Raw genomic sequence first — 21,528 nt, forward strand, 5'->3', positions numbered from 1 at the left:
CTTGAAGCATGCCAGAGAGCAGAAGCAGATGGCATAGCTGGGAGCCAGAGAGGTTTACTCCTCAGCTTTCTGGAGATGAGCTTTTGTTCTACCTACAGCTGAGAAAAACTGGAGATGGGAAACAAGATGTGAGGCAGAGAGGAAACTGAGTAATAGCTGGGTCCAAGATGTTACTTCCTCCGATGGGGCTTATTTATTACAATGCCTGCTGGCAGCTAGTAGGAAAGAGTTTTAAACTCATCCTTTGCACTATAGAATTGACTTCCACAAACTGTTGTAGAGGAAACATCTGTGGATGGAAAACGTCCTGTAACAGATAATACAAGGAAAGAGAAGTGAACTGGCCTGCTCTATACTTGTTTGTATTGCAGGTATAATATAATGTCTGTGTACACACTTGATGTAGGAGTTGTTGATGTCTCTTATCTTTTCCCCTTACAGGCAATGTGATATGAACAGTTACCACTTCAACTTCCTGATTCTTGAAACAGCACTGATGCCGTTTGTTCTCCTCCTTTCTTCTCTTTACCTTTCCCATACAGTCAAAGTATCAGCAGTAGAGGTCAACACACCGGAGGAGATATTTGTGGAGAATGGGACAGACGCAAAGCTTCCATGCACATTTACATCTGTGGAAGTGATCAGCAGCGCAGCATCTGTTTCTTGGAGTTTTCAGCCAGAGGGAGCTGCAACTCGTATCTCAGTAAGGAATGGCTGTAGGGGAACAAACCTGGGAGGGGAGGCTGTGATAAGCACGCAGAGGTCTTCTAGTTGGTTCTGAGGAGCAAGCAAATATGGATTGGAGCCTCCTTCCATGTGTCTTGTCTCCATCACTGTGATTTTAGGGGGGCTTTTTTAGAGTTGTTTAAAAGTATTGCCATATGCTAGATGTCTGCAAAGACTGGAGTGTGCAGCAGCTGTAAAATATACTAGTACTTTGTTAGTCAGAGGAGAGGGGTGTTGGTGTGGTAGCAGTATGCATGAAGTAGATGAGTGTCTAGGAATCTTCTCCTAAGTTCTGTGTCCTCTGGCACTTGAAATGAGCTGCGGAGCTGTGCACTGAATGATAGCAGTCACAGAATTTGAATTACCACTATTACAGTGTTACATTGTGTGTTGTGCTTGTTGCTTATTTTCTGCTTGTGTACTGTATAGCCTGTATTTGAAAGGGTTTAAAATAAGACCAGTCTCCCTGGTTTCAGAACAAAATTGAATTGCTCAAATCAGTAAGCAGTTACATCGTCATATTTTAGTTATTTGACAAGTAAAAAATCAAGACTAGCAAGCAACTTAAGCTAATAATAATTGCCATCACTCATTTCCTGTATGTTGAGCCCAAGTGTGCTCAGATCCTTTGGGTGTGAACCTTCAAAGAAGTGGCTTTGGTAGGTTGTTAGCTGTCTTCTTCCTCTGTTGCGTAAGCTGTGCACATCTGAGTCTGAGCTTCTGACACTTCTGCTTCCCTCTTATTCCTTGCCCTGAGCGTGAATTTAGATGAAGCAGAACAAGGGACTCTGGGGCAGCGGGGAAGATGTGGGGACAGCAGGTTGCTCAGCCTGATAGTGTTTGTCTCCTTCCCTCTGCTGCAGAGGTGAGATCATTTAAACTCTAGGAGCCCTTCAATGCTCAGAACAGAGACGATCCAAAACAGTATGTATGAGCATCTTGCTCAATATATAGAGCTCTGAAGAATCAGCTTCTGAACTCTCAGTGAATAAATATTTAGTTTTGAAAAGGGAGCGTTTCTCTTTGGGAAGCCAAAGCAGTAGCTGGGCAAAAGCTTGAGGAAGTAGAGCATATTTCCTGCCAATGTTGAATAGGATGGGTGAAAAGAAGCCATCTGTTTGTATGTTTTCCACTCCCCATAGAAATATCCACCATATATCCTGATTTGCCATTCCCTTTCTGCATCACTGTCCAAACCCCTTACTGTAGAAATACAACTTCAGGACATAATATTTTTTTGGAAGTGAAGTCAATTTAGACATTCTACCTGGATGTAGTTATCAGCACAACTGAGAGAAAAGCAAATTATCTTTGAGCAGAAGTGACCCAGCATGAACTGATGATAATTCCCCATTTCTTCTGAGGGGCTGGGGGAGGTATAGAGGGAAGATTTTTTTTTTTTTTTTTTTTTTTTTAACCAAATTAGAAATACAACTTCAGGACATAATATTTTTTTGGAAGTGAAGTCAATTTAGACATTCTACCTGGATGTAGTTATCAGCACAACTGAGAGAAAAGCAAATTATCTTTGAGCAGAAGTGACCCAGCATGAACTCTGATGATAACCCCATTTCTTTTGAGGGGCTGGGGGAGGTATAGAGGGAAGATTTTTTTTTTTATGAACCCAAGTCATGTCAATTACATGGCTTGGTGGGCATTAATTTGAAAGATCAATCTCATGATCAGCTTATGGCTGAGCTAAGTCCATGCTTCTCCTGAAAAGGATGGTCTTGTGCCTCTTTAGAGGCACACCACCGGCAATCTTGTGGCCATGTGGTGAGGCTGAGTTGACTGAAAGCTTCCCCTGCTTGTCCCCTTCCTCTTCCATATGCCTGGTTATAGAGGCATCTCTGCGTGAATGAAACATCTGATGACAGCGGGGTTTCGCAATTGGCTTAAACCAATCTAAACCCATCAGCTTTAGGTTTCAAAAGAAGTCTCATGTTAAATCACTTAATCATAGGCATGGAGTGGCTTGAGTCACTTAGCTTGTGTTTCAGGACATATTTTACTTTGTGATTTCTCCTCTCCCAGGTGAGGACACCTAGAGAACTGAGGAATCTGCCTCTTGCCTTCTAGACTTCCAGTCGGATGACTCCCCCGTGCACAGGGGTGTGGTAATGCAGTGCCTCTGTGCTAAAGATTATAATCCAGCTGGAAATGCTGCAGATTGATGCAGATTTCCTCTGAAATGTTGACAGATGACTGGGTTCTAGCAGACTTCCTACCAGATGAGATAGTTTGTTGGATATATGCTAGCCTGTAGACAACAAATAAGTGTCAGATTGACTGCAGCACAACAGATGGTCATGTGCACGTACCTGATCTGGATAAGATTTGTGCTGCCAAATGATCAGGCCTTATACTCAGAGTGTGGGTCTGATAGAGGGAATGTTGTCATGGCAAGCCTCAGATCAAGGGTAGGAACAGGAAAAGAGGTGGGAGGTGACTTGAATGGAAAGAGGACTGGCTTGTAGCCAGTCTGTTCTGTGGCAGAAAGACTGCTTCATAAAGAAGGCTGTAGAAGGAGGAAGCTGGAATATTGTCTTAAATTTCTTTAACCATACTCTGGAGGCTGAACTGAGGAGAGTTTGGTTTGATTCTTGGTTGAATTAAGTTTGTCTTGCTGTCTTTCAGAATGTGAAATTAAGAGTGAATGTGCTTCCGCAATACAGTCTTGATCCACCTCTTAGGGTTATGGCCAGTGTTCAAACATCCCATATGTTTGAAAGCAGAGTTGTCCTGTAGAAGTCTACGTGCTTCTACTGCTGTAAATTCCAATTTTGGTCAGGTATAGCGAGGAAATACTCAGCTTCTCCTCAGACTGTACTAAACAGGTTGATTCTTCAAGGATTTTTTGGTCATGTCTAGGGAGTGCAGGGCCAATGTGCAACTTAGTCACCTAAAAACTGGGAGACAGTTTTATTTAGTCACTGTGAAGGTTTCTGGAAAACAGCTAGGTATGCTCTAAATTGCTCATGGGAATTTTTTGGGGGTGGAGGGAAGGAGGGTATTGCATGTTAATTTAGTTGTGCTGTAGTTGCAAGTAACACACAGCAAAACACGAGATAGGAAACTTGGTATCCGTTTCCTACTAGGATGCAGAAGGCTTCCTATGTCTGAAAGACAGATGGCTGTGATCCAGAACTGTTCTATCCTTTAATTATTCCCAGGTTACCAGCCTTTTTCTCTTTCCCCCACCTCCTTGTCTGCGAAACCCTGTGTCCATAAAAACAGGAAAAAACCCCCAAACAATCCAACCACAAAACAAAACCAACAGGAAACCAAAACATGTAGTCTGTTGTGGTAGTATGATTGAGGCATAAGCCATAGCATGGTTATGTGATCAAGAGGCAACAAGCCAGACTAAAGTGGTGAGGCAGGAGGAAAAAAAAATCTCAAATACTAGCTGTGTATAATACAGTGGATTCTGGGAGGATGCTGTAATAGTCAGAGAAGCATGGTAGCTCTGTAATCTCTAATTGGATTGTTCTTATATCCTCTTTTCCTTGACTACAGTTTTTCTATTACTTTAATGGAAAGCCATACCCTGGAAAGGACATACCATTTAAAGACAGAATCACTTGGGCTGGAGATCTTAACAAGAAAGATGCTTCTATCAGTATATCAAACATGCAGTTCCGGGACAACGGCACTTACATTTGCGATGTCAAGAACCCACCTGACATTGTTGTCAAACCAGGAGAAATCCGAGTTAGAGTTGTGGAGAAAGGTATTCACCCTATATGATTTTTTTCCTTTCCTTCCCCCCCGCCCCTTCTGTGTCTATATCACTTTTCTTGGGAGTGGGGGAGTAGCCTGGAGGGAACAACTATCTTTTTAATTGTCTTCTTCCAGGTCCTAATAATCGAACCGATATTCTGTCAACTGTTTAAAAAACTGAATGTCATATCCTTTTCCTCTATACCCACTAATTCCTATGCTTTTAACAAGTATTAGCAAAAGCTGGTGGAAGCCTTGATGAAAACCCATCTTCTCATTTCAAAGTCCTATGAATTTTCTTCTGTATTATGCTTTCGAAGTCCTATGAATTTTCTTCTGTATTATGCTACATCAAGGGTTAGGATGACTTTTGAAATCTGGGGAGCAAGGAGAGAAAGTGGCAGACTCTTCTTTTTGGAGCCCATCCAGTATATATACTGGAAAACAAAAGTAATAATCTGACCCGAGCACGTACTGACAGGCAGTGAAATGCTACTGTCTTCCATGCAAAGGTGTTTGTGTTGGATGTGCATTCAGTCTCTTTTACTCGGATGTTCGTATAGTATCCATGGTGACCCTTATAAACTGCAAGGGCTGGCTCCTTGCAGTCATTTAAGGCTTCTGGTTAGCATTTGGTAACAATGATCACAGTTCAAGAGCACTCATATTCTATACGTCATTTTGGCTCTTTATTTCCCTTGGCCATCCAAAACATTAGATTGTTCTAGCTAAGCTGGAGGTCAGCCAAAGTGTGACTGTTCCTACAATGAAATGGTTCTTACAGTGATCAGATTTCCAAATTTATATTTAATAAGGACAAGAATAAATGTTGAATTCATAAATGGCAGTGCTGAAACAGCTATTCCATTAGATTTTAATATGTTAGGGATGATACCTACGTGTATGCTCTAATTAGAATGATACTGCTGCTATAACAGGTGTGTACCCCTGCTCATGAGGTCATTCCATGTACTTATGTAGGCAAGGTCTATATCTAACTCTTCTCTTTATATCTAACTCTTCTCTTCACAGAGCAGTTTGAGTTGGATGGGACCTCCGGAGGTCCCGCCATCACTTAGAACTTTCTGTTTCTTGGAAGTTTGAAGTCTATGTAAAATAGGGTCAGTTTATTTTCTTACAATGTATTGATTGTCTCTATGAAGAAGCAGTAAAGCAACTGCTGGTTTGGCAAAGTCAGGCTGTCTTGGCAAAGCCTCTTCAGATTTTAACCCAGGTTAAGCAAATGAAGACTGACTTCAGTACACTAATTCAGCTGGTATTTTTCAACAGACTTGCATGCCGGCTTCCCCATAGGTGGAGCATCTGGACAAGAGAATCTCACTGTTTCTGAAGGGGACCCTGTATTTGGCAATACTTCTCATCATCAGAAAAATGCTGCAACAATTGTCTTCAAATTCTTAGGAAGACCTTGAAAACAGGTTTTCAAGCAATAGCTGTAATGCTGTCTTGCATTCTGACTTTACCTGAAAGTATTGCTCTTATAATAGGTTGTAGCTCATCCTGAACTGAGCTGGAGAAATTTTTTCAATTGGAATAAGTACATGTTGACTCTTGTGCATATTTTTTTTTTACTATGTATATGTTTAATTGTTCTGAATCATGTGTCTGGTATTGTAAACTGTTCAAAGCCACATACATACTTTACACATTTAAATGATCTCATAGATGCTTGGTTAGCTTTAGATTTTGGATTAAACATTTAATAAGTTCCAGGTTGGCTTAACTGTTTAAAATTGCCAAGCCAAGCTAACTCAGCTGATTTTCACTGCAGTATCTACATAGTGTTTGCACAAACAGCTCCATCAGCTATGTTGGAAGAATCCTACTGGCAGGGATGAGAAGCGAGACTGTTCTTTCACTAGTGCTTCTGAATCTGGAAAAGGCTATTGTTCAAAGCCTAAATGACAAAAATCTGTGGGGAATTCCAAGTCCTTACATTAGGCTGCTCCTACTTGTAATAGGAAGCTACTTAACACTGTGTTCAAGACAGCTTGTGTTATCTGGAGGTAGTCCATCTTTGATCTGAACTCTCATGGGGAAAAGAATTAGAATTGTCTTATGAAAATCTTTATACTTAGCAGCAATAGAAAACTTCAGTTTCCTGCCTATTTCATAAAACTGATACTAACACACTTTCAGCGAAAATGGAAGTTGCTTTGAATTACGGTGATATTTAGTGAAAAGTGTTCTTGAAAGGCTGATTTTTGGCTTATGTTCAGCTATTAACTTAAATGTTAGCTTTCAGAGATGGTGTTTGGTTATGTAGCTGGGAATGTCTGTTACTATGAAGTTACTGGCAGCTCTGCAAGTACTTATGAGGAGTTCATGTAACTGTGGAATGCTGAAAAATACAAGAAAAACATGGCGGGGATGACGTTCTTCAGCTGAACTATGTGGTCGTAAAATTGTGTGAGCTTTTCTGTAGTCTGTTGGACCATGTTCTGAGAGGCAATAAAGCCAGACTCTAATTTCACGTCCAAACGGTTGCATTTTTTTATACAGTCTTAAAAACCGCTGTCAACAGAACATAACTGCTGTCCTTTACTCAAATTCAACCAACGAAAAAAACCCACCTAAGCCAAAGAAATGACAAAACTATCAAAATTTTAATATCACTCTTTCAGCAGACACTCTGCACTATAGTTTTGGATTGCTGCTTACTTTCTTGCTCTGAAAAAGTGTGTGTGGTTTTTTTCTTGGGTACAAGGCAACAGCTGGTCTGCTAACAGAAATGCATGTCTGATTTGATGTTTCTGCAGACAGTTATTCCTGCACTTGGAAAGGTGAAAAAGCACAGAAACTAGGGAACTCGTACTTCTTATATGCCTCAAAATAAATTTGTTTATCTTTGCACGGGGCTCAAACACAATCTCAGTCTTACGTACCTGAAAAGTATTACCATTTGTAGGACTCTCTTCCTTAATAGCAGATGGATCTCTGGGCTGCCAAAAGGTTCTGGAAAGAAGGGATGTCTTCCTCTAAATTGTGGCACTTGCTTTCATCTTTAATTTCTTACTGAGACTCTGAATTACCATGTTGTTATCAATTAGCATCTAACACTGGAGGGCTAGGAAAGCTGCTGATGCAATATTCAGCCAAATGATGGTGTGATCAGTGAAACAGCTATAGATCAGGTAGCCCTTCTCCTGAAAGTCACTGAACTCAAAACGAACAGTACTAAATGTAAGCCCTGTTTTCTTAGTATGATGCCCCTGCTTCAGGGTACTGTGTTGTGCTGCTCCCTTCTAGATAAGTGTGTCAAAATGGGACTGCAAGCTTGCTGGGAATGCTTTGTATAAGCATGGTTTGTGGTCCTTGCTGGAATGAGTCCAGCAAAGGGCAACTAAGATGATTAAGGGACTGGACCACCTTTCATATGAGCAGAAGCTGAGAGGGCTGGGGTTGCCTAGCCTGCAAAAGAGAAGAAAGGGGGTTGTCTCGCCTGCAAAAGAGAAGAAAGGCTCAGGGGGATCCTCTCACCAGGTATTTATGTACAATGATAGGATCTAAAGAAGACTGAGCCAGTCTCTTCAGTGGTACCTAGTGACAGGACAAGAGACAACAGGCGTAAATTGAAACACAGGAAATTCTCTCTGAACATAAGAAAACACATTTTTACTGTGGTTGAACACTGGAATAGGTTGCCCAAAGAGATTATGGAGTCTCCCATCCTTGGAGATAGTCAAAACCAAACTGGACAGAGTATTGAGCAAACTGTGCTAGCTGACCAAGCTTGAGCAGAGGGGTCGGACTTAGACAATCCGAAGACATCCCTTCCAACCTCAACGATTTTGTGATGATCAGAGGCAGATATCTGAGAAAGATTCTTTTTTTCTATATAAGATGTTTTACCTGTTGGATCTTACACTGATTCACTTGTATTTGGTGCAAGTAGCTAGTGTAACATGGAGTCTTGTAAGAAACCCTCTGGTCTAAGATGTTCCTTGCATTAAACATGATGCGGGGGGAGGGACTTCATTTCTTACTGGGAAAAGCTATAATGGTAGTATGTTGTTCTTTATCTTGTACATCTTTTGTACTCATTCTCTGATTGGCTTTTATTTCTGGTTGCTCTTTCTTGGCCTACCCTCCCCCAAAATTATATTGGGGAAAATGTCAGTAAAGCGATACTGTGTTCCTATAAGCGTATTTCTAGTATCGTACAATGATCCTGACTTAAGAAGGGAAAGAATGACTCTATAAAAGTGTATAGAGATGTATTTTGATACACCAGAATCATGTATAAACACTCTTAAGAGTGATCATGGGTAGTAACTAGGCTGTCTGCTGCATGCGACCCAGAGAACACCCAGCCTTCAGCGCTCTTAGTTGGTTAGCAATGTGCTACATTGAAATCTGCTTTCAAGTGTGCCTGCCTTTTCCTGTTGACCTCGCTGGGAACTGCCAGATGAATGTAACTTTTTTTTTTCCCTTCAGGTACAAAATGAGACAGGGTTGTCCTCATTGTCACTTGTGTTTCCTGACATGTAAAAATTCTTGGTTCAATATAAACTCTCTTCTGAAGGACGGTGACATTAAGAACACTCTTGGTGTGTGCTCTGTTCATACGTTATTCTGCTGGCTGCCTGCTATCACTACCACTTAGGCTGCATGTTACAATTCCTGGATACTACATTAGTGCCTTCTGCTCTAAACGAATCCAAGGTCAAGAGCATTTGTGGTTTGCACTTCTGTTAATCAGGGAATGCAGAAGAGTTGAATGTTTTCTCCCTTCTCTCCCCAGACAGCCTGCCTGCGTTCCCCATTGCCATGGTGGCAGGGATAGTCATCGGTACGGTTACAGGTCTCTCACCGCTCATCTCTATTGTCGTGTGTCTTGTCATCAGAAAGAACAACTCTAAAAAACGATACTCTGGGTAAGAGATCTCCCTCCTCACCTATGGATGATGTGAGGAACAGCAGCAGGATCAGAGGGAGGGCTTAGAGGGGGGTAGGAGTTGTTTCAGCCAAGTCTTGGCAACCATGGCTAGAGGTAGAGTATGGCCATGTGGAACACTGGTCATCTGCCTCTAATTATTATCTTTGTACTGTGCTTGAAAAGACCTACTGACCATCAGTTGCACCTGAAAATCACTAAATGTTGGAGCTGATCCCCAGCCACAAGCATATATGCCCTAAGAACATGGAATCCAAGATCCCCTAGCTCTGGTCTGTTCCCCTGCCCTTCCCTCCAGCCCTGCTTCCCCTACCACCCCCAACCCCCCAAAGGAAAAGTGCCACACATGCACTTTTAAGGAAATCTCTGTTGAGATTAAGACTGGATTTTTCAGTTACCAGTGTCTGGCTCCTGAGCCTGGAGTATACTTGCCAAAACCCCATTCATCACCACACTTCAGAGTAAGGAAGGAGTAGCCACTCTGCATCCATTCTCATTCACTGTCTGTTTTTTGTTAACTGTTACCATCCCTGCAAGGTTTTTAGTGTTAGGAGGATAACTCCAAAGTAAAGCACAGATCTTTGAGTGGGCATATGAAAAAGCAACAAGAACTAACAAAGGCAGACTTGAGTCCTGTGGTGATGGAGCTTGGTGCTGGTGGGGGAGGTGCTTCCTTTTTTGTCCTCTCTAATTAGCTGGTACTTTGCTTCTATAAGAAAGAATGAAAATTATGTATGTAGTCTTAGAAACAAACCCCAAACTTATAACTTTCTTCTGTTCTTTCCCCAACAAATATTCCTGCTTCCTGCAGGTTCTTTGGGTTGCCTGTGGGATAAAAGAAAATAATTCCAAAAATAAACTTGTGGGGATTTCTAAATTAAACTTTGCCCTGTCCTTTTCCTAGTTGGAGAGCTTAGAGAAAGTGAGTTGGCTATTGCCCAATGGTAAGGCTAAATATAGCAAAGGAGGCTGTGCGTGCTCAAAATTGTGTGGAAAGCCTGGTTTTCCCATTCTGCATGTGTCCTTCCCCTAAGAACTGAAAAGAAGCCTGCAGTGTCACGCAGCAGCAGTGTGCGTGAGGTGGTCCGCTTGCCTTGCTTCCTGGTAACCTGCTCTCCAGTGTCTTCCTGCTGAAGGACACATACTGGTGCTGAGCCTGGAGCAGTAGTTTATGCACTGTAATTTCTTGTAGCAGATTTAACTACTCTCTTGGGAAAGTAATCTCTGAAGTTTAAATACTGCTTTCACTGACCATGCCAGCTCTGCATGACGTGTAAAGAGAAACCAAGTGTGCTGTGACCCCCTCCAAACTTAAGGACTGTCTTCTACATGATGCTAACCCCGGTGTGTGGTGGTGGTGAGATGCACTTACTCTTAGATAACCATTCTGCCTTGAACTGAGGTGGGCTGGGGCACTGCGCGGCATCTGGAACGCCTGCATGGCCACAGTCTCCGTTCATGCTCTGACTTTGGTGTTCTTTTGTTTGTTTTTTTTTTTTTCTTTCTGCCTTGGTGTGCTGGGATCGGATCCTGCTTACCTTCCTCTCCTTACAGAGATCCTGATATAGACGCCAGATTGGGAATGTAACAGGGCTGGGTCTTCTCTTCCAGTCCCACTAGACACCATGGTAACTAATCAAGTTGGTGGTTGCTGTTAATACCTGTGTGTATGTGTACACATTTCCTCTTCCTTTGCTGACTAACCAGCTAGCTCTCTACTAACATAACTTCTCTGTAATTTGTGCTGGAATCTGTTGGCAAAGGGATGATGCATTTCACTGGGTGCTTGGGTTTCATTGTCTCATGTCTAACTGGGGTGGGATTGCTGCTTATCCCAGATGGTGTCCCTCCATCTCTTCCAACAGTGAACTTGCTAGTGCATTGACTAAGGCACAGGAAATTCAGAGCCCTTTCTGTGTCAAAACAAAAGTAAATTCCCTGTAAGTGTTCCTCTGGCTCAGACAGTTCGGGTGTTTGAAAACTTGCAGTGATCTAAGTGCATTAGTTGCTTAAACCTGAATTGTGACTTTTAGATAGTGTAGATCTGAGGAATTTTGTCAATAAAGCAAACAATTCATGATTACATCATTTCGGTAACAGAAGGGCTGCTTTGTCTCTGAGACAGTAGAAGCCCCTTGCCGTGATGGCTGGGGGCAGTATTTTTTTTTTCTTGCTGTTGCATGTATGAGGAGCTAAGTCTCCTATGGTTAGACTTACCAAAGGATAAAAAATTATTGCTCTGTGAGGAGGTGGTCTGCTTAATGTCACTGTCCTCATTTGTTTGTTTCTGTACTTGCTTTGTACACTGTCTGTCTACAAAGATTGGGGGAAAAGGATGCCCAGTGGTCAGACGGTTGTGGTAGCAAAGGGAACTCCTGTGTCTGCTGTCAAGGAGGTGGCTAGTTTTCTTTCCTGGGTGCTTGGGTACGAGGAGGTAGACCTAGCATTTAGAGACCCATTACTGCATTGCCCAGAAGCTACTAACCTTAAGTTTAAGGGCATTTGCTCATATACTTAGCTCTGTGGTATTCATTTCTCTGTCTGTCACAGGCTTGTTTTCTTTTCAGTCCTGCTTTAAGCAGATGAAAGAAGCAAACAGAGAGTAAAAACTGGCAACCTTCTTTTAGGGGTGTTGGTTCTCACCACAAGACAGTTTTCTTGTTTGAAAACCAAGATTTGCCTGATTAGATATTCAAGTAGCTATATCAGGGCACATAGCTTACATGTCACATGTGACTCTCAAAGTAATTGCTCCAGAGACTAGTGTCTGTTGTGAGTGGGTGGAATTATTTTGGGATCGTAGCCTAACCAAAAGCGAGGGAACTAATGCGGAGTTTGGTAGGAAGTACCTTTCTGGTATGGAGTGCTGGTGGCTCTTGCAAGTGTTTGCTCTAACTGTAGCACTGGTATAACACTTGCCTCAGTGACTATTTAGCTTATAGTTAGAAGATAATTGCTGTTTACCACTGTTAACTGAGTCTGAAGCCTCAGTGAAGAAAACACATATGGTTTTAGACAGGTTGGGTTGAATGGGAATATCTAGGGAACAGGGGTTTTGGAGGAGCTGCTGTCCTCTGTTAATGGTTGGTCCTTCATGTTGCTTACCAGTGAGACTGTGGGAGGAAGGATAGAGAAATGTCTGGGGAGAGATGGAGAATTATATGTGTTTATTTCAGAATCCATTGTGTTCATTTTTACTTTGGCATAATCTGCCACATTCATCTTGCCATCACTCGTTTTTTGTTTTTGTTCTTTTTTTTTTTTTTTTGTGCCTCTTGAACATTGTCGTGCAAACTCTGCTCTGCCACCTCGTCAGCTGCAGTACATCTGAGAGCTTGATGTCACCGGTTAAGCAGGCTCCGCAGAAGTCGCCCTCCGACACAGAGGGTCTGGTAAACAGCGTGCCCGCCAGATCACACCAGGTAAACTGCTTCCTGCTGCTTCCCGAAGCAGGATCCTCCCAGAGTGTGGGGGAGATGGTATGGAAAAGATAAAAGGCAGGGTGGGACACATGCGTTAGGTGCTGTCTGTTAAGGTGGTGAGGGTGGGGGGTGGTGGTAAAAGTGTCTGCTCAGAACAAGGGATGAGCAGTAAGCTGGGACTGGTGAACTCTTCCATAGAAGGCTTAATGCGATTGAAAGAATAGCGTCTTGATATTAGTTGAGATGGAGTTTTATGCCCTTTTTGTACTAATGTATAAAAAAAGATGGTTGTGATCTTGTGTGTTACACAAGTGGTAGTGAAGCGCAAGGATGAGAGCCTGGCAAGGATGAGGAGTGGGCAGTGGGTAGCTGTTTAATGTAGAGACAACATTATCTACTAGATGTGTAATCACCCCATAAAGCTGCCTGATCTGTTCTAGGATTGTAATGGGAAGGAATTTTACTTACTCTCTCATCGCTGTGAAGGTGCATGCTCGGTGGCATGTACTTCTCAAGGAAATGAGCCAGCACAGTGCAAACACTGACCAGTGATGATCAGTTTGAAGGTGACTTGCTACTGAGGGCTCTCCTCTGCTGAGCCACCCAACTTTTGTGGGCTTGAAATTGCCACGCTTTGTCTTGTGCTTGCTGCTGTTGGTGAAGTTCTGCTGACTTTGAAGGAAAAAGGTGGCTCTTATCCAGACTTAACATCCCATGGGAAATTAGTCAGAGGGGAGAGAGCATGAGTCAGACAGGGATTCTATACAACATATGATTACCTGTTAGCAGTGTACAGCATTTCTGTATTTGTAAGCAGTTTCTTACTTCTTGATTTGTGTATTCCCAGCAATTTTCCTGTGGAGGTACGGATCCTGGGTGAGTTTAAGTCCGAAATTGATTTTTTCTTAATTAGCCACCTTTTAGCAAGTGGCTACAGAGTAGTGTGTGGACTGGCGGGTTTCTAAATCAGAGTTAGTACCTGGTTTCTTAATTTCTCCTGACAAAATAATGGAGATGCGTGTTAATGTGTTAACACTACAGGAAAAAAATACGGTGCTGACAGTGAGCTGGGTAAAGTCAAAGTCCCTACTCTGTTGGGCTTCACAGTCTGGTTTTGAAATGCATCTTGTTCTTGGCAGGTGCAGTATTTCCAGAGTTTTAGCCCACAGGCCCACAAAGCTACCTACTGACTTCAGAGAACAGTTACTCTCTGAACATAAAGGCAATATACTCAAGTTATAAGATTTAAAAATAGATCAGATTTTGACTGGAGTGGGTCTAGTCGCAGCAGGCTGCCTATAAGGCCTAGATAAAGCTCCTCTCTGAGTTCATGGGAGGGCCTTCTAGAATGGGTGAATGAGACAGCTGATTCCCGCCACACCCCCCCCGCAAAAAAGAAAAAAAGGCAAAAAGCTTATATGTGGGATGTATGTTGCAGTGGCTGTTGGAGTCAACTTCCCTAGGTCAAAAGACAAAGATGTTTTATCTAATTACTGTCATGATACGAAGCAGTACATGCAAGTGCCCTGAGAGCTACATGGAGGACGAGTTTTGCTGTGCTGCACTTACATCTTGAAAGCAAAAATACTTTTATCTTCTCTGTAACGTTTTGATGTGAAACTTGCTGTGTCCTCACCCTTCTGTGTCCGCAGTGTTCTGGGTCTCAATGTACTGGAAGGAACATGTTAGAGTAAATCTAAACTTTGTAAAGATAACTCAGAATCAGTGTGCTTTTGCCCTTCTGTAGTCACTCCAGTCTGCTTATTCCTTGACAGAATCCTCCAGGGTCTTCCCGCAGGGAAGTTCCTAAAGGAAAACCCGAAGTGTGAACACTCCTGACCTCAAAGGAAAAATACGGCAAACGGCTTTAGTTTTGTTTAGTTTTTTAGTTTTTTAATCTCTTTTATCAGGCAAAGAGTGCTTTGTCTGGATTTTCTCTTGGCAAACATTTGTGGCAGCAAGTGGTTCCTCTACCTTCTGTTAAGCATTTGCCCCATCTTTACAGAACAGCAAGTAAACATGTTTACTTTTCTTTGAAAAGATCCACAATAAAATCAGGGTAGATCAGATTTTGAACAGATGGTTTAAATCAGTGAGGAAACTAAATTTCAATTGATTACACTTCTATTTTTAACTTCTACCCACTGTTTTTAAAAAAAGGGTAATATCAACATGCAAATTAAAATATTTGAAATCTAGCATCACATATAAGTAAAACCTGGTATTTCTTGGTAATCAAGAAATTAGTTGTAGTATTCAAGCTTTTGAGCTGTTGTGTAGGTGAAATGCTGATACTCAGATTCCTAGCAGTTCCCAGAAGTTGTTGCAGGCTGCTTGCTGATTCAGGCACACTTTTGCGTCTTGGATTGCCTGGCAGTTTTAGACCAGTGGTTCACACAGTCAGTGCTGCGGTCAAACAGTAAAGGCCTGTGGACTTCCTTGTAGCCTTTTACTTGGTAGGATGTGTAGGAAGTGACTGAATGCTTCGTGCTTCACTGGTGGAGAAGAACTGTGAATACAAATACACAACCCCTGCCTCTGCAAGTTAAAAACAGTAATAGAGGTGTTCACTCTCAAAGAGCGGCATTTAAATTAAATTTATTAAATGGAGTTTATTCATTTTGTTATTTATGTATCAGTTTAAGAATCAGTGATGAAGTATTTATCCACATCACTTCTCAGCTGAAAGTGCTCTTGAGCCTGCATTTCCTTTGTGTTCTGGGTGCAAGTTTATCAAGTGTGGGCCTTGCTTTCTGGAGTGCCCCAGAGTGCTGAAAGTACGCATATCTGATTCTGTGAATGTTCAGCTGGTTAAATCAACTCTACTTGTTTTCACTGTGTCTTCCTTCTCAGCAGGTATGTTCTGTCCTGTCAAATTTGTATGTGGTGTTTCTTCTCCATGCCATCACTCTGTAGTGACTCGTATTCTTCCATGACTGTTATTTGGATGACTGAGAAAAGCATTTCCAGTGAGGGCAAGAACTGTATGTGTTTCCCACATGGATGTCCTTGTTTAGCTAGTAATCTGGGTTGCAGCAGGCAAACTGGAAGGCAGATGCGTGTTGTCCCGAGATATGCTAACTCCAAGGTGGCTGTCATTTGTCTTTGTGCTTTCCAAGTAGCTGAGTATTCATTTCTGGGCAGGCTGAAGCAGTGATCTTAAAGTGTAACTTCCATAGAATTGCATTTGTGATGTACAGAGCAGTATGGTGTAGAGATCCTAAGCAGGTAGGTCTGTCAGTGTAGAAGCGGGGAGCACTAAAGCTACATTAACTTAAGTGCAGATCTCTGGCTTTGCTCTTTCTGCTTTAAGACATACCTGAACAGGCTATGTTTGAGTTCTGTTCCAGGCTTTGAACTGGACCCCAGGACCCTGGGAAGGAGCAGTTCATGGTGCCAGGAATCTTGATTTAAATTTCAGATGAATTTCCTGGAGCTGGAATCTGTGGTAGTTGCAACATCTTTGAGAATCTAAAAAATTTGAAAATACTGTAGACCACTGTTAGACCATGATGGTCTAACTTTGTAATTCCTTTTTCTTTGCTGTAACTTGCAATTCATGACTCTGCTGACAAACCCTTAGCAAGGTATCGGTACACCTGCTATTCTGTTCTGAATGGAAAAATCGCAAGGCTTAGGAAAATGCTGGGTTTTATGTGGCAGTGCTGGTCCATCTTCTGGATCTGAAGAGTCAGGATTAGCTTATTTGGGATTAAGTGAAAGTTCTGAATTGTTTAGACTTTTTTGAAGCTTTTACTTGTGGAAGAAGAGTCTTTACAAAGATTCAGATCACTGGAGGTATCAAATGCAGGGAGAAAAAACGGCCCTGGTGCTGACTGTAATCAGCTAGAAAATCAGTTGGCAGCAAGTCAAATAAATGGAGCATTGTAACAAATCCTTGGTCCTCCTTTTCTCTGTGTTAGCTAATCTACCACTTACTTAGGTGATAGTGAACACATCGAGACAATGATAGCTTGGTTTGGATAGGTGATCATACCAGTCAGTCTCTCCACCACCACCTAACATACTAGTTGCAGCAGAATAACTATATTTAACCTGGCATAAAATTAGAATAGTGATAAGATAACTGATCCTGAGTGAAATCCTGTGGTAGACAATTGACCCGTCGGAATTACTTGAACAAAACTTGAAACGTTATAGTGAGTACTTTATGCAGATGTAGATTTATTTTTTTTATTTTTTTTTTAACTGATAGGAAATGCTCTCAAGCTGAATTTATCATACCCTTGACCTATGGCCTCAGGCAGATGAGACTTCCAAAATTGCTTACAAATAAACCTTCGGGTCACTTTGCCTTGAAGTTTATATAGACACTGCACTCTAATTGGAATTAGTAATGTAATCCTGATGCAATGTTGGAGACCAGAACAACATGAGAGCCAATAGCAGAAAAAGAAAAAAAAAAAGTGGCTCCAATGAAATTTGAAATCCAGAATTTTCTAAGACATCAGTGTCTCTTTTTTGAGCATTTTCTCAGTCTGTTATTTGTATTCAGCATTTTATATCTGCTCGCAAGTTTTCATCCTTCTGTCCATCTCCTTCCTCTACTCTTTATCACTTGGGAAATACTTTACCCGGAAGGAAGAAAATTTGGATCTCTTCTGAAAGAGAACAAGGTATTTATCAGGTGCGTGCTTTGCCATTGTGTTGGGGGGAAAACAGCTGTGCAGAGAAGTGTACTTATGGTCCTTCAAGGACTTAATTTTCTGTACAGAAGGTCTCTTTTCATCTCTAGCCCCTAATTGCTTTGGAGGATAGATGGAAGGATGTCTGGGTCAGTTCCATAAAGATGTTTCCTAATTTGGCAGGATACCAAAAGTACTGGGGAGAAAGGGGTAGGAGAAATGCCTGTGAAGGCTACTTCTTCCTGGGACATAAGGGAAACAGAAACAGAGTTAAATGGATGAAATGGTTTTGAAGCAAAAACTGCTAAAAAAGCTGCAACCAAACTAAAAGATCTCTCCTTGTAATTTCCCCCACCCACCCCAAAACAGGACAGTCCCTTTCCCTCCTCCACGGGGGGTGTGTGTGGGTGCGTGGTCTCTCTGCTGAGGTCACCTGGTAGGTGGTCACAGCCTTCTGCTCTGTGCTTATGTCAGTTGGGGCATGCAGAATGGGAGCTGCAGGTCAGACGTTTCCATAAAGGTCCCACTGGTCTTGTTGGGTACCTGCTCTTTATAGGATGCAGTCCTGTCCTCAGCCCGTCTCAAATAGCTGCAGTTCGCTTTCCTGTGGGCTGTGTTTTGGAGGACATGGTGTTTTAGGAAGGCGCTGGTGTGTTTGCATGCTTTGCTGAAAGATGATGCTGTAATGTCCTCCACTGCACCCCAGCAAATATAACGAAGGTGTGTGGCCGTGCTTGCTCAGTGTGTCTGTGGAGGTGCTCACTACCTGGGTTGGCTTGGAAGTCAGGTAAGAATTCTGCATTACTGCACCGTTTCAGTATTTTCTGGCTCACTGCTGCGTTAAGTCTTGATCCCATCACTTGCTTGGGCAGTGACTAGTGTCATAAGGTGGCTGCAGGTTTGTTCTCTCCCTCGTTATCCGAGTGGTACAGCTGTGCTGGGATTTACAGGACTTGAGTGGCAGTATGGGAAGTATACTCTGCTGTCTACCGGTAAATCTGTAGTACAGTTCCTCTTGAAAAATATTAAATCTGGCATGCATCTGGCTAAGCCATGTATCTTTGCTCCATAGCATGTAAGAATTGCTGCTTTTCAGAACAAAGGATTCTAGATTTTGCTTTTTGTGAGAAGCAAGCAGCTGTAACAGTATTAAAGGGAGGAAATGGTGCTGTTTGGCATGCTTCTGATAGGAGAAAGGTGGCAGACTAGAGCTCATTTGTAGGTGAGGGTTCATTCCACCTGCTTCAAAGTGCCGTTAGCAGTCATAAAAGCTCTGTGGTCTTGCTTTAGCTTTGGTCTTGCTGCAGCCTCTGTGGAAGTGAGGGGCAATATGGCTTATTCTGAAAAATACTGATTGTGCTTTTTTATTCTGTTCCCAGGGCCCAGTCATTTACGCGCAGTTAGATCACTCCGGAGGACAGCACAGCGACAAGATTAACAAGTCAGAGTCTGTGGTTTATGCTGATATTCGGAAGAACTGAGATGAGATCCTAAGCTATCCAAAGGAAAACACGCATTCAGACTGGAATTGCTTGAACAAGATTTGACCCAGAGAACTCACATGTGGCCTTTGATGCCTAGGCTAGGACCAATGCATGTGCATACAGAAGGAAAGATATATATGTATTGTGTGTAAATAGTCTATTTAATCGTACAGAAGTGAGACCAATGTTGCATGTTGAAATGCGGTAAGAATTTTGCTTATAAATTGCCAATATTCTTTTTTGTATCTTGTGTGACAACAGAGAAAGTTAAAACTCGCATCACAATTTTAAAATATTTTTATCTTGATTATTAATGGAGAAACTGGAAGATGCCTGAAGATTCTAGATTGACCTGGAGATTCTTTTTTTGCTTATAGGGCCTAATTTCTTTTGTTGAGGTGTTCTTTATGTGTACAGGGTATTCATCTTTCCTCAGTCAGATTCTCAGTACAAGCTGCCTTCTCATATAAACTAGACACTCTCACTCGGTCTTGTAAGCCAAATTGTGACTCCTAGCTATCAGAAATGTATGTCTTAGCAGTGTTAAGTGAAGGAAATGTTTAGACCTACCTGACCTGTGTAACACAGGTCACAGAACTGTTTACTTCTGTATTGAGCCCATCTATTCGAGCTTAGTCCTTTAAGGTACAAGGATAGTGTTGATCTGATGAATTTTGTGAAATGGTAGTTTACCTGTGAAAACTTAAGAGCTAGTGAGTTAAAGGGATAGGAAGCTATAGCTGTAGGGGGTTGCCTCAGATTCTGTTGAACCTTTCAATGAAACGTTTCTTCCTCGAAGCTCTGTCATTTCATATAAGCATGAAAAAGGGCTCCAAGGGATCTGGAAGCTGTAGTACTCCCTCACCTCTCTCCCATGGCTCCATTATACCACTGTCGCTTCATTGGAGATGCTTTATCTGTTCTTAAAAGCCTGTAGTGGAGGCTGAATGACCTCTGGAGGAAATCTACGACTTCACTCTTTGTTTTTTTGATGTGGTTTTTTGTGTAACCTGTATTTGCACAGAGGATGCGGAGGGCAGTTTATTTCCTTCCTCTCTGCAAGTCTACTACTTGAATATAATTTCCCAGCTTCTTGTTTGTAGATTAAACTCCTCATAGATTGTTAAGGATCTCTGATCATTCTCTTTTGCTGAAGAGGATCTTTCTTTAGCTGACCCATTTGAAATGAGCACCTGAAATCTGGTGCTCAAAACTAGAAGTGGGATTCCAGCTGAGGTCTTCTCAGAGTAGCATATAGTAGAAGGATTTCTGCTTTGTACATCCTAATGTAGTGTTGGCTTTTGTAGCAGCAAATAATTTTCAGTTTGGTCTACCATAACCCTTTCTCTCTGATTCTTACCCATTTCCTAGTTCAGTCTATTTCACAGAATCAGTCACAGAATGGTTCAGGTTGGAAGGGACCTCTGGAGATCATCTAGTCCCAAACCCCACCTCCTCAGGCAGGGTCAGCTAGAGCAGGTTGCCCAGCACCGGGCCCAGTTGGGTTTTGAGTATCTCCACAGATGGAAACTCTACAATATCTCTGGGCAACCTGTTCCACTGTTTGATCACTTAAAGTGATCAAACAGTAAAAAAAAAAGTGCTTCCTTGTGTTCAGGTGGAATTTCCTTTTTTTAAATTTCTGTCCATTGCCTCTTGTCCTGCCAGTGAGCACTACTGAGACTAGTAGTGCTCTACATTCCCTCCCATTGAGTATTTATACACATTGATAAGATCCCTCCCAAGTCTTCTCTTCTTCAGGCTGAACAGTCCCAGCTCTCTCAGCCTGTCCTCATATGAAAGATGCCCCAGTTCCTTTATCATCTTTGTGGCCCTGCCCTGGACTTGCTGCAGTAAGTCCCTATCTTTCTTGTACTGGAGAGCCCAGAACTATACCCAGTATTCCAGGTGTGGCCTCACCAGTGCTGAATAAAGGGAAAGGATCACCTCCCTTGACCTGCTGGCAATACTTTGCCTAATGCAGCCCAGGATACCATTTGCCGCCTTTTTAGCAGGGGCACACTGCTGACTCATGCTCAACCTGGTGTCCACAAGGAGCCCCACAGGGCCTTTTCTGCAAAGCTGCTTTCAGCCAGGCAGACCCCAGCACGTGCTGGTGCATGGGGTTGTTCCTCCCCAGGTGCAGGACTCTGCACTTCTCCTCCTTGAACTTCATTAAATTCCTCTTAGCCCAATTCTTCAGCCTGTCCAGGTCCCTCTGAATGGCAGCACAACCATCTGGTGTGCTAGCAATTTCTCCTGGTTTTGTACTGTCTGCAGATGTGTCTCTACTGAAATTATGTTACGGCTTTTTCAGACCTCATCTTCGGTTCGTCTGTTGAAAACTTGGTTTGAATTCTCATCCCGTCCTCCAGTGATCTTGCAACACTCTTAGCTTGATATTTGCAGACTTAAGCCTACATTCCACTGTAACATCAAGTAAATGAAAAACAGTTTTAGGCCCATGGCAGACCCTTTCAGAACCACATTAGATAATCCTTTAATTATGATAGTGCAACTTTAATAACTATTTTGTGTACAGTGTTTTTTTCCCCAGCAAAGTTGGGTATGCCAACACTATGTTCTTTCATCAGGATCAGACTTCACTG

General features: G+C 42.3%; 1 protein-coding gene across 1 annotated transcript in view; it reads left to right on the top strand.

The window, feature by feature from the left end:
- Positions 1-20,377, top strand: part of MPZL1 (myelin protein zero like 1) — a 37,245-nt gene extending 16,868 nt beyond the window's left edge. Inside the window, 5 exon segments of the mRNA XM_019470817.1 lie at positions 388-703; positions 4,246-4,459; positions 9,215-9,347; positions 12,684-12,789; positions 18,815-20,377. Of these exon segments, the coding sequence (XP_019326362.1) occupies positions 388-703; positions 4,246-4,459; positions 9,215-9,347; positions 12,684-12,789; positions 18,815-18,916 (871 nt within the window). The 3' untranslated portion in view covers positions 18,917-20,377.
- Positions 20,378-21,528: the final 1,151 nt, after the last annotated feature.

The sequence above is a fragment of the Aptenodytes forsteri genome, unplaced genomic scaffold (genome assembly GCF_000699145.1).
Source record: "Aptenodytes forsteri isolate BGI_AS27 unplaced genomic scaffold, ASM69914v1 Scaffold287, whole genome shotgun sequence".
NCBI classification, from domain to species: Eukaryota; Metazoa; Chordata; class Aves; order Sphenisciformes; family Spheniscidae; genus Aptenodytes; species Aptenodytes forsteri.